This window comes from Dasypus novemcinctus, chromosome 8 (genome assembly GCF_030445035.2).
Source record: "Dasypus novemcinctus isolate mDasNov1 chromosome 8, mDasNov1.1.hap2, whole genome shotgun sequence".
Taxonomy (NCBI): domain Eukaryota; kingdom Metazoa; phylum Chordata; class Mammalia; order Cingulata; family Dasypodidae; genus Dasypus; species Dasypus novemcinctus.
Window position 1 is genome coordinate 24942819 of NC_080680.1, and position 12955 is coordinate 24955773.

General features: G+C 35.2%; 1 protein-coding gene and 1 pseudogene across 8 annotated transcripts in view; one reads left to right on the plus strand and one right to left on the minus strand.

Moving 5' to 3' along the window:
- GKAP1 (G kinase anchoring protein 1) overlaps positions 1-12955 on the plus strand; it is a 99061-nt gene that overhangs the window by 69646 nt on the left and 16460 nt on the right. For 5 of the 8 annotated variants that reach the window (XR_009186761.2, XR_009186760.2, XR_009186759.2 and 2 more), the window contains one exon: positions 11546-11643. Coding sequence is in view for 4 of the 8 variants with exons in the window: in XM_071216662.1 (XP_071072763.1) it covers positions 11546-11643 (98 nt within the window). In the remaining 4 variants the exon portion in view is untranslated. Of the gene's footprint in view, positions 1-11541; positions 11644-12955 lie in introns of all 8 variants that reach the window. The other 3 variants (XR_009186762.2, XM_058301599.2, XM_071216663.1) reach the window with 1 other exon arrangement.
- LOC105744564 (peptide chain release factor 1-like, mitochondrial pseudogene) lies at positions 7987-9157 on the minus strand (annotated as a pseudogene).

The following is a 12955-nucleotide window of genomic DNA, read 5'->3' on the forward strand; positions in this document are numbered from 1 at the left end:
ACCATTAACCATTAGGGAAATTCAAATCAAAACCACAGTGAGATACCGTTTCACCCCACACATGGCTACTATTTTAAAAACTGAAAAATTACAAGTGTTGGGGAGGATGTGGTGAAATAGGAACAATCATTCATCACTGGTGAAAATGTAAAATGGTGCAGCTGCTGTGGAAGACAATTTGGCAGTTCCTTATAAAGTTAAGTACAGATTTACCATATTACCTGGCAATCACACTTCTAGATATATATCCAAAAAATTTGAAAGCAGGGACTCAAACAGATATTTGCATACCACATTATCATAGCAGTGTTATTAAAAATTACCCAACAATAGAGGCAATTCAAGTGTCTGTCAGCTGATGAATAGATAAACAAAATGTGGGGTATGTATGTGTATACGCACACAGCGGAATATTACTGTTATTCAGCTCTAAAAAGGAATAAAGTGCTGATATATGCGACAATATGAATGAACCTTGAAGACATTGTGTTGAGTGAAATAAGCCAGGCACAAAAGGAAAAATATTAGTGATCTCACTAATGTGAAATAATTAGAATAAGCAGACTCATAGAATTAGAATCTAGAGTATAGATAACAAGGGACAAGGTAAGTGTAAGGAATATAGGAAGTTAAGGCTTAAAACGTGCAGAGGTTCTACGTGGCACCATGCAAAAGTTTTGGTAATCGTTGGTGGTGATGGTTGCACAATGCATTGTGAAAGTAATTAATAGCACTGAATTGTGTATTTGAATGTGGTTAAAAGGGGAAATTTTAGGTTGTATATATGTTAATAGAATAAAAAATGTTTAAATCCTAGGAATTGCACAACACTAATAGTGAACTCTAAGTTAATCCATCAGTTATACTTAATAATACAATTATAAAAATATCCTTTCATCACTCATAACAAATATACCACACCAAGGCAAGGAGGTAATAATAGGGTAGTATATGGGAACCCTCTATTTTATGTGTGATTTTTCTGTAAACCACCATTTCTCTAATAAAAAAAGAGTTTAGTTTTTCTTTTGAAATCAGTCCAATGTAATTTTTACCATATCCTTATTTCTGTTTAATAGTCCTTTGATTCATCTCTTTCTGCCTTTGATAAATTCCTACAATGTCTATTCCAGATTCTAAAAGCCTGTTTCCTATCTTTTTACTCTCTTTAATGGACAGTATCTCTTCGTTCACAAAGAAGACTAATAAATTCAGTCACTCAACAAATTAAACACCTATTATGTTGGGTTTTATAGGGCATAAGAGAAGCCAGATCCTTAAAAACTTTTTACTCTAATGCAGCGGTAAGATTGGTTTGAAAATAACATGATTTCATATGAAAATCTATTGTTATATAATAAGAGGAAACCCTTGCCACCCCTGAAGTACTTGTGAGCTTTTTCCTTTCTGGTACTGAGTTAAATTTAATATTTTCCTTTCTTGCCTTGACTGTCAGATTTCATGTAGCATCCAAGCAACCATGCTACCATTTATGGTTAATATGTTTGCTTCCTCCTTTTTCGTTCCTCCTAATTGTCCCCCTTGTCGTCCATATCTTTTTTTAAAAAGCCATCTCATATTTTTTAGATATTAATATATTTCAGCAAATACTTAACTCCCTCAAACCCTTTGTGGGTATTTATAAATTTAATTAATAATTAATATCAGTGATATAAAAAAATCAAAGTGATATGGAAAAAGAGCTGACCGAAATTAAACAAACCTGATAACACAAAAGATAGCTTTGCAGCTTTTCACCTGTGTTATATTGGGAGGAAATTGCCTGCCTTTCTTACACTGTTGTTAGGAAAATTAGGAATTACGATTTGAAAGTTTAGCAGAACATGTTGCACACAGTACACATTCAGTAATAATTATTGTTGTACAAGGTAGAAAGTGTTGAGTCTAAAGAAACATGTACTGATAAAGTGGTCTAGTAATTCATAGAAATGGAGATCAGAGAGGGCTTTGTGAGGAGAAAATAACATTTGAGTTGGAACTTAAAAGACAGTAGGATTTGAACACCTAGAGGTGAAGGAGAAGGGTCTGAAATGCCATTAGTAAGAATATGGAGTCAGTGAAGTTCTAGCTAGTTCAATTAAAGTGAAGGTTCATAGAAGAGTATAGTATAAGTTAGGTAAGGTAAGTTTTGTAAAGATTATGGAGGATCTTAAATGCATGACTTCAAATTTGGTCAGTAGATAGTGACAAATTTTTAAAGGTATTTGAGCATTGAGAAAAGTTTTAGATAGGAATATTAATTTCACTGCAGTACGTAGGAAAAACTGAAGGAATATGGAGATTAGAGATAGGAATAAAAGGGTCAGTAAGTATTGGGAAGGATATAATACAACAGTAACACACTATTAGTGGGGTTGTAAGTTGGTATAACCACTTTGGAAAACAGTTTGTTATTAACTTTCAATAATGTCTACACATTCTATTTTTAGATTAAACCCTCCAGGAATGTTCAAAGCCAACAATTGGTAATAGCAAAATCAGTAGGAGAAATGAATGAACTATCACTATCCACTGCTACACATAGCAACACGGATGAATCTCAAAACATGTTTAATGAAAAAAGCAAGTCACAAAATTAGTGTATTCAGAAATATATATATATGTAGTAAAATTAAAGCGAGAGAATGACAAACGTAAAATTCATAATAGTGGATATCTTCAGGAGTGAGAGGAGGGGATATGGCTGCAAAGTCTTTGGTAATGTTCAAACCCTTAATCTGTATATTATTTTCTTTTTCCATACACGTGTTTGATATATATATTCTTTTGGATATGTAAACATTTTCATAATCTTTAAAACTAGGATTTTTTCAAAGTGTGTTATGGCGTGTAAAGATGAAGAAGATTGAAACCATTTTAAAAATTCTGCACTTGCCTCTTTCCATATGATGTACTTCCCCCCCTCCCAATTTTACTCATTTCTCATAGAAAGAAATCTCTTATTTTTCCAAAATTAAAACCCTTTTAAACTGTACATACACTTATATACCAGGACTTTTTTAAGGTAATAAATCAACCGTAATTCTACCATTCTTAATACAACTTTTGATTTCATTTTTTAGTATTTCTTTTTTAAGAAAATGCCATATGCATAAGTATTTAAAAATATTTGTGTTAGCCAAGTATATTTTTGTAGTCCCTTTTAAAAACCATGTGTTATATGCCCTCAAATTAACATATACCATAATATGCTTGACTGTTGTCCTATAATTGAACATTCAGATTGTTTAAAATTCATTACTGTAATAGATATTAATTGAACATCTTCATGCATTTAAATTTTTTGTGAATTATAATTTGGAATAAATTCTTAAAAGTAGTAATTGCATCAAAGGCTATAAACATCTATATAGTTCTTAATGTTTATCAACATATTGTCTTCTTGCAGCAGAATATATGCTTACTAATATCTCCACAACTTCACTGGCATCAGGTAGATCAGCCATTTCTGATCCCATCCATTCTTACATCCCAAAGGCTCTATTTTATTAATTGCCGTCTGGTATATTTCACTGTCTTGTTGTGTGGATACCTTACACACGGTATGTCCCAACCCAAACTCATCATTTTCCTCTCTTAACCAAGCGTTTGGCTTGGCTTGTCATTTTTGTTTTCGGTTTTATCATTTTATTCAGATACATGGACTCTAAACCTCCTTTTACGCTTACCCGTTTTTCAGGGTCTTGTAGTTAAATCTTGAGATATTTCTCAAATCCACCTTCCTTTCCCTTCTCATTGACATTTCTCTAATTCAGGCCCTCATAATCTCTTACTGTTATTTCAGTTATCTGCTGACCAGTCTTTTTTTTTTTTTTTAAGATTTTTTTTTTATTTAAATTTATTTAATTCCCCTCCCCTCCCCTGGTTGTCTGTTTTCTGTGTCTTTTTGCTGCGTCTTGTTTCTTTGTCCGCTTCTGTTGTCGTCAGCGGCACGGGAAGTGTGGGCAGCGCCATTCCTCGGTAGGCTGCACTTTCTTTCGCGCTGGGCAGCTCTCCTTAGGGTGCACTCCTTGGGCGTGGGGCTTCCCTACGCGGGGACACCCCTGCCGTGGTGGTGCGGCACTCCTTGCGCGCATCAGCACTGCGCATGGGCCAGCTCCACACGGGTCAAGGAGGCCCGGGGTTTGAACCGCGGACCTCCCATGTGGTAGACGGACGCCCTAACCACTGGGCCAAAAAGTCCGTTTCCCTGACCAGTCTTTCTGACCCTTGCCTTGTAATGCCAGGTTACTTATCCACTGCTAACAGAAGACTTTTTATAAAGCATGACTTTTACCATGCCATAGCTATGTGGCATATGTTCAGTGCCTACTGAATTAAGTATAATGTCATTGACCTAGCATCTTAAAGTTCTGAGGCTGAGCTTTTCAAACTGAGGGTCCCAACCCATTCAACAGGTCCTGAAATCAATTTAGTAGATTGCTACCAGAACTTTAAAAAAATGAGATAGGAGAGAAAATGTCGGAGTTTATTACACCTATTTATGTTTCATGAGCTGTTTTCCATGTGTGTACAGGTACATACACATACAATCTACACATGTGCACCTACATACAATGACATGTGTGTACTGGTTCATGATGTAAAACACTCCCAACTGTGTGGGTCACATGAAATAAGTTTAAAAGCATTGTTCTACAGAACAGCCTCAACCTACTTAACATCAGCAGTACTCGTCTCCAAATTTTCCTCTAGCTAAAGCAGAGCACTCTGATCACAGGCTGCCGGCTTCTTCCCGTCTTTGCTCAAGGCTTATTTCACTTGCCATCCCAGAAGCTTTCTCTCACTGTGCCACTCCGACCCAAACACCAAAACCAGAAACCCTGAATGTGAGCTTTCTTTCTTTCTTTTTTTTAATATCCCATAACATTTTGTATTTGTTATGGCACATTTCACACAGCACATATTTATTATCCTTCTTAATAGATTACAGTCCCTAGTTGGCATAAACTTTATACTATACATATATCCTGTTATCCTGATTTTGTTGTATAATATCTTACACTTAGATTGAAGATAAATTTTCAAATGTATTTACTGAATTATAAAACTTTATAAAAATGAATTTACATTAAAACAATATGAGCTTGTTTTAAAAAGTGGTGTCTGTTCACTGTAGAAATTTTAGAAATGGTTGACAAGTAATATGAAGATATAATAATGGCAAAAATAAATATTTGAGGGCTTACTATGTTTACCAAGCTTTGTATTAATTTAAGTACTTGAAATGTATGATCTCATTTAATTCTTAAACTGTGAAGTTGATTGGACCATTATTATTCCCAATTTATAGATGAAGTGGGGGAAAATAACCCTAATAACATCCACCCAGAGAGAACTACTGTTGATAATAATATTTTAGTGCATCCTACCTTTATACGGCTATATACTTTTTTCTTTCCAGTATTGTAGAAACTGCTGTATGGACAGCTCTTTCAATTAAATATAAATGGCAAGCATTTCAAGTCATTAAATAATTCTTATACAATAATTAATTCAGTTTATAGCCAAATTGCCTTCCATTACTCATAGAGAAAATATTTTAAAATATTTTTATATACCAATTTTATAAACACTTCTTTGCTCACTGGTAAGATAGCACGTTTTCACATTATTGTTCATATGCCTGTCCTGTAAGTTGCACCTGTTTTTCCCAGTTTTTCATTTATTGTTTGATTTTGTTTACAGTATTTTTTGAGATTTTCATCAAGTTAAAACCTATCAGTCTTTTCCTTTTTATTTTCTGCCTTTGGCATCATGTTCAGAGCAACTTTCCAATTCAAAGATGATAGATATTCATAGTCATCTAGATTTTATTTATTTATTTTAAAACAACAAACATACAGGGTCAGGAATCCGGGGACAGCTTAACTGGATGGTTCTGACTCAGATTCTCTCATGAAGTTGCAGTCAGGCTTGCTGGGCTGCAGGTTCTCTTCCAAGAAGGCTGCCTCACACATTCCTCACCACAAGGGCCTCTCTACAGAGCTGCTCACAGCACGGCAGCTGCCTCCCCACAGTGAGTAATCTCAGAGCAACAGAAGACAATAGAGAAAGCACAGGGCCTTTTTAAAAGATTCTACTATGGTAAATTATAATATATAACATAAAATTTCCCATTTTAACCATTTTAAGTGTACAGTTTAGTGTCATTGATTACATTTACAAGTTTATGCAACCATTACCACTTTTTATTTCCAAAAATTTTTCATCACACTTAACAGAAACTCTATACCCATTAAACAATAACACCCCGTTCCCACTACCCTCCCATCCCCTAGTAGCATCTAATATACTTTCTGTTCTGTGAATTTGCTTATTCTAGATGTTTCATATAAGAGTAATCATATTAGTGTCTGGCTTATTTTTCTTAGCATGTTTTTACAGTTCATCCATGTTGAAGTATGATGTTGTCAGAACTTCATTCCATTTTGTGACTGAATAATCCATTATGTGAAGAAACCACATTTTGCTTATCCATTCATCTGTTGATGGACGTGTGGGATGTTTCTACCTTTTGGTGATTGTGAATAATGCTGCTGTGATACATTAGTGTATAAGTATCTGTTTGAGTCCCTGCTTTCAATTCTTTTGGATGTGTACTTAGGAGTGGAATTGATGGATATGGTAATCCTGTGTTTGACTTTTTACCACCAAATATTTTCCACAGCAGCTGTACCATTTTACATTCTCACCATTAATGTATTAGAATTCCAGTTTCTCTACATCCTCACCAACTCTAATGATGTTGAGTGTCTTTTAATGTGCTTATTAGCCATCTGTATATCATTTTTTGGAGAAATGTTTATTCAAGTCTTTTGCCCATTTTTAAATTGGGTTTTTTGTCTTTTTGTTGTTGAGTCATAGGTGTTCTTTATTGTGGATATGAAACCCTTATCAGATATATGATTTCTAAATATTTTCTTCTATTTTGTAGGTCATCTTTCCATTTTCTTGATAATATCCTTTGATGCACAATAGTTTTTAATTTTGATGAAATCCAATTTATTTTTCTTTTATTGCTCATGCTTTCATGTTATATCTAAGAATCCATTGGCACAGGTTTTATTTTTATACTTATATAGTTTCTTCTTTTTCAAAATTAAAATAGTATATTTATATAACTTGATAAAAAGAAGTTTTAAAAAATAAAGTAAAAATCTTCTTCATTCCCACATCTAAAGATGGTTAGTATTAAAATTTTGGTATATGCCCTTCCAGAATTTTTTCTTTACATACCTAATTATTGCATATAATTTCTTGCAAATATACCCAAGTTTTGGGGTCATATGAATATATTTTATAGTTTTATATCATCATTTTTCATGACTGCAGAGTTTTCAGTTTTGTTTTAGCATACATTTAGACTATATCCTACTGTACATTTAAATTGATGTCCAATTTGTATGTTTAAATTGATGTCCAATTTTATTTTGTTATAAACAAATCTGCATTAAACGCTTTAATAGATAATCTTCCCCCTTCATTTATCTATTTTAGGATAAATTCCTAGAAGTGAGATTCCTAAGCCTAATAGTTTGTATATTTCTAATTTTGACCTATCCACATTATTCCTTAAATTAGATACTTGACTTGAATGTCAATCTTTCTCACTTACCATATTCAACCTGTCATCAAATGTTGATTCTGCCTCCAAATTATTTCTCCAAATGCATGACACTTTTCTCCCTTTAGACTGTTTCCATCCTAATCCAATGCATTGTCATCTCTGACCTGGACTTACAGTAGCAATTAAAGGGTGTTCCACCTCACTCCAATCCATTTTATATCTAACTATATGGCAAAACCCTTCACTGACTTTCTGTTTACTGGAATAATATACAGGCTTTTTATTTAATGGCCTGCAAGGCTTTCCAGGACCTGTTTTTTTTTATTATTATCTTGTATGTCTTTTACTAATATATTGGGAAATTTATAGAAATTGTCCCTGAAGAATATGCATATTATTTTGAAGTGTGTTAGCCCAAGTTTTCCAAGAGAATGTGATTTGCTGCCTTTTCAATTTACAAATCAAACTTTTTTAGGAATATTTTCTATTACAGATTCATAGTAAGTATAGTCCTTCAATTACTGTACAGGATCATCTTGTAGATTCTCGCCTTGCATAAAAGTTTCAATATCATGCAGGAACTTGTTATTCTGTGATCTGTGACCCGGTTCTGTGGGAAATTATATGTCCTTATTTTCTCTGCTCTTCCTTTAGTTCCAACCTGAATCTTTCTAGCATTGTATCTATTACTATTTTCTTCTTCTAAGTTGCATGTAACTTTTTCATAGCCATCTCTCTCTTTCTCAGTTGAGATCTCTCGTTGGCATTCAGAGACAGTACCTGTTGGCAGATGAACTATGCAGACTTTGTTATCTGTGTTATTCATATGCTGACCACCACCTCTACTGGCTTGCTTAGTATTGATTCTCAAATCTTTAGGATTCATCACCAGATTAATATCAATAGGCTGAGGTAATAGTGCTATAGTCATGGTGCTTGTTTCGATGTGGCCTTGCTTCTCCATCTTTGGTACCCTTTGTACTCTGTGCATACCTCTTTCAACTTTCATATACTTACAGGCTTCTGAACCCTCAATGCTGATAGACGCATGTCTAAAGCCACCTATTTCACATTAATATATTCCAGAGTCTCAAAACGCCACCTTTTAAATGCAGCATATTGCTGATACATATCAGATATCTCTGAAGTAAACAACATTGCTTCCTGACCCTCAACTCTTGCATTTACCTCCAGGATCAAATCATTTTCATGTTTCTTCTTATGCTTCTGCTGAGTTATTTCTGTTTGACACAAAGTCATTTCATTCTCTGCAAGTTTCCTTAAGACTTCATTCTCATCATGTAGTAAGCGCTCTGTCTCCTGTAGCTCCTGCTCCTTCTGGCCCAGCAGTTTAGCTTCCACCAGCAGGTCAGGACCCCTGTCCTGCAGCTGGGCTTCAGGCCCTGCCTGACGTTTGAGGAAAGTCCTCAGGGGACCTCCGTGGGCAAGCAGGTCCTTCAGCAGTGGACTTCTGTAGCTGACAGGCAGGGTCCTGGGCCAGGAGCCCCGCGGACCCACAGACGACATGCGGTACACCCCTCCCAGGCCTGTTTTTCCAAAGTCAGCTTGTAGTATCTTCCCTCTCAATATGTTAGCCACACTACATATTTTTTCCTTCAAATTCTCTAGATTCTTTTCTGTCTCGATGTCCTTACACTTGCTCTTCTTTCTAGCTGGGAAAGCATTTACCTCTGCTTTTTACTTAGCCAATTCTTACCTATCACTCAAGGTCTCTCTTACTGGGTCCCTTGCTCATAGAGAGCTTCCCTGGTCTACAAGGGAATCCACATTATTCCTTTTATAACACTGTGTTTATTTCCTTTGTAGCTTATTACTTGTGTTTGTAATTACACTATTTGTTTTTATATCATGGCTCCTACACCAGACAAGTCCCATGGGGGCAGAAACTTTTCAGTTCTGGTCAATGTTGTATACCCAGCACCTAGAAGTTAGATGTTTAGTGCCGATTTGTGGAATAAGTTACTGTTGCTGCGTTACTCCTTAGATAAATAGAAACAATTTATATTCTTAAAATTTTCTACATTAATATTTATTTATTTGAGATATATTTATTTTGCTATCTGGTGAAGGGTAACAGGGATTTAACTTCGTTTTTCTCAGTTAGCCATTTGTACTGTAACCTAGCATTATTTACAGTGCAGCTTTTTCTTTTTTTTTTTAATTTTTATTCTTTTATCATATATACAATCTAACATTCCCCCCTTTTTTTTTAAAGATTTATTTTTATTTATTTATTTCTCTCCCCTTCCCCCCCGCCCTGGTTGTCTGTTCTCTGTGTCTATTTGCTGCGTCGTCGTCTTTGTCCGCTTCTGTTGTTGTGAGTGGCACAGGAATCTGTGTTTCTTTTTGTTGCATCATCTTGTTGTGTCAGCTCTCCGTGTGTGCGGCACCATTCCTGGGCAGGCTGCACTTTCTTTCACTCTAGGCAGCTCTCCTTATAGGGCGCACTCCTTGCACATGGGGCTCCTCTACGCGGGGGACACCCCTGCGTGGCATGGCACTCCTTGCGTGCATCAGCATTGTGCATGGGCCAGATCCACACGGGTCAAGGAGGCCTGGGGTTTGAACTGTGGACCTCCCATGTGGTAGACGGACGCCCTAACCACTGGGCCAAGTCCGCTTCCCACTTTTTCTTACATCTTTAAAATACCATTCTCACTTACAATAAATTTTTACATCTTCTTTAGTCTTTTTCTGGACTTTCTTTTCTGGTACATTGCTTTGTCAAACTAGGTGCCATGATCATACTGTTTTAACTACTTTTGGTTTATAATATACAATTATTTGATATGGCAAATCCCTTGTTTCCATCATTTATTCTATCAGATGAAGTTTTACCTTGCTAAATTCCAAAGAACAAAAATGCTATTGGAATTTCAACTATAATTGTATTAAACCTACAAATGTTTAGTAATATTTAGTTTTCCCATCTACAAGCATATTTTCTTCCATGCCCTTTTTGTCTAAAGATTTTTAATTTTCTTTGTATAGATTTTAAATATTTTCTAAGTTTATTCCTTGGGTTATTTTTTTATTGTTGTTCGGAAGAAATTATTTTTAGTTCTATCTTCTAACTGGTAATTGCTGATGAAGAGATTTTTGTATTTATTATTTATTTAGTATTTCCTATTCTCATAATTTTTCAATTCTCTTGGATTTTCAAGATAGATTAATAATTTGTCACAGAGCACTTTTAGTGTTTATTCGATAATGGACTATGTCATTTCAAAGTCCTGATATTGTCATAGGATATGTTTATAATTTGGGAATAATCATAAAAATCTTTTTTGCTTGCACTATACATAATTAGGATTGGATTTTTTTTTTAATTCTTTTTTTTTTTTTTTTAAGATTTATTTTATTTATTTCTCTCCCCTTCCCTCCCACCCCCACCCAGGTTGTCTGTTCTCTGTGTCTATTTGCTGCATCTTCTGCTTTGTCCACTTCTGTTGTTGTCAGCGGCACGGGAATCTGTGTTTCTTTTTGTTGCGTCAGCTCTCTGTGTGTGCGGCACCATTCCTGGGCAGGCTGCACTTTCTTTCGCGCTGGGCGACTCTCCTTATAGGGCGCACTCCTTAGGTGTGGGGCTCCCCTAGGTGGGGGACACCCCTGCGTGGCATGGCAGTCCTTGCACGCATCAGCATTGTGTGTGGGCCAGCTCCACACGGGTCAAGGAGGCCCAGGGTTTGAACTGCGGACCTCCCATGTGGTAGATGGATGTCCTATCCACTGGGCCAAGTCCGCTTCCCCAGGATTGTATGATTGAGTTGACATATAGACATATGGATATGTAGTTCAACAGGTTAAGGTTGCTTTTGGAAATGTATTAAAACCAGGGTTTTCCCTCTTAAACTTTATACAAAGGAAAGGTATAAACCAGGATTGACAGAACCATCTTAGTCCTAAAATAATATTTTTCTTTTTTTCAGGAAGTAGTTCTGAAAGATGGAAGAATTGAAAGACTAAAATTGGAACTTGAAAGGAAAGACGCTGAAATCCAGAAACTAAAAAATGTGATCACTCAATGGGAGGTCTGTACTCATTTACTGTTATAAAACAAAATATTCAATAATTTGCCTATTTTCTATTTTCTTATATGTAAATATGTTAAATAATTTAGTTGATAGGAATAGTCTGTCTGCCATTTATGTTTTTTAACTCCTTGGTCAATGATATAAAATCTGAATGATAATACAATTTATTTTTGGCCACATACCTATTATTCTCTTGTTCCTCCTTCCCTGAGCTTTTTTTTTTTTATTCTCTTATTTGTCTTTGTGTTGAGTAACATTTGTTCATCCAACAATTATTTATTCAGTGCTTCTGTTGAGCCTTGTATATATAATGGTGAAAAAAATAAATCAGGGTCCAGCCCTGTTGGTTCTTACATTTCCTTCCTTCTTGCTTATGCCTTTAATAGTCATCACTGCTAAAACCTTCTCAGACTGCACCCTTAAAATAAAAGCCCTTAGCTTTTTATTTTGTTATTTATATTTTCCTTCACTTTTGTTACGCACTGACTATGTGTTAAATGCAAAGAATACAAACATGAATTAGCAAGGAGCTCATAGCTTAATAGGGAAAATAAGCATGTAAATAAGGATGGTACATTATAATTGACATTTGACAGTGTACTCTGGAAGCACAGAGAACAGAATGAATGTTACTGCCATTGGAAATTGTTAATTTAAGAATTATGGAGAAGAGATGTTTTTTCCAAGTAGAGAGAAGAGCACTTTCAAAGGCATGAATGCTGGGAGTGGTCATGCTCTGGAAATGGTGGGAAGTATGTTGTTGCTGACATTTAGAGTAATGGGAATTTATAGGAAGTGAGATTGGAGGTGTGTGTTAGGGTTAGAATTTGAAGACATTTGGATTTTTAGACAAGGAGTGGATAGTATAGGGAAATGGCATGGAAATTATTTTGTGGGATGGTAATGCATGTAGTTGAGGTCCAGAGTGAAGGGAGTTTAAAAAAACAATTACCAAGTATTGAATGTAAGAGAAAGAGCACATTTTTTAACTGGTTTGGAATGGAAATCAATAGATTCCTTTTCAACATGTGGAATTTAAAATGGCTGTGGTACAGGTAGACTTAGGTGTTCAGGATGCAGTTAGATACAGTGGAGACACGACATATTTTATACATTTATGTTTTTAAAGATACATTTATTATCCAGGGTTGTACATATAGAAGTATATGAGTAATTTTTATGCATGATATAGGAAGTTTTCAAGATTAATTTTGCTCATTTGCAATATTTGTTTTATAAACTGACTTTAGACCCTAGGCTTGCATTAATGTATACTGCTCTGGACCTTGGACAAGATGTTTGAGCTGGA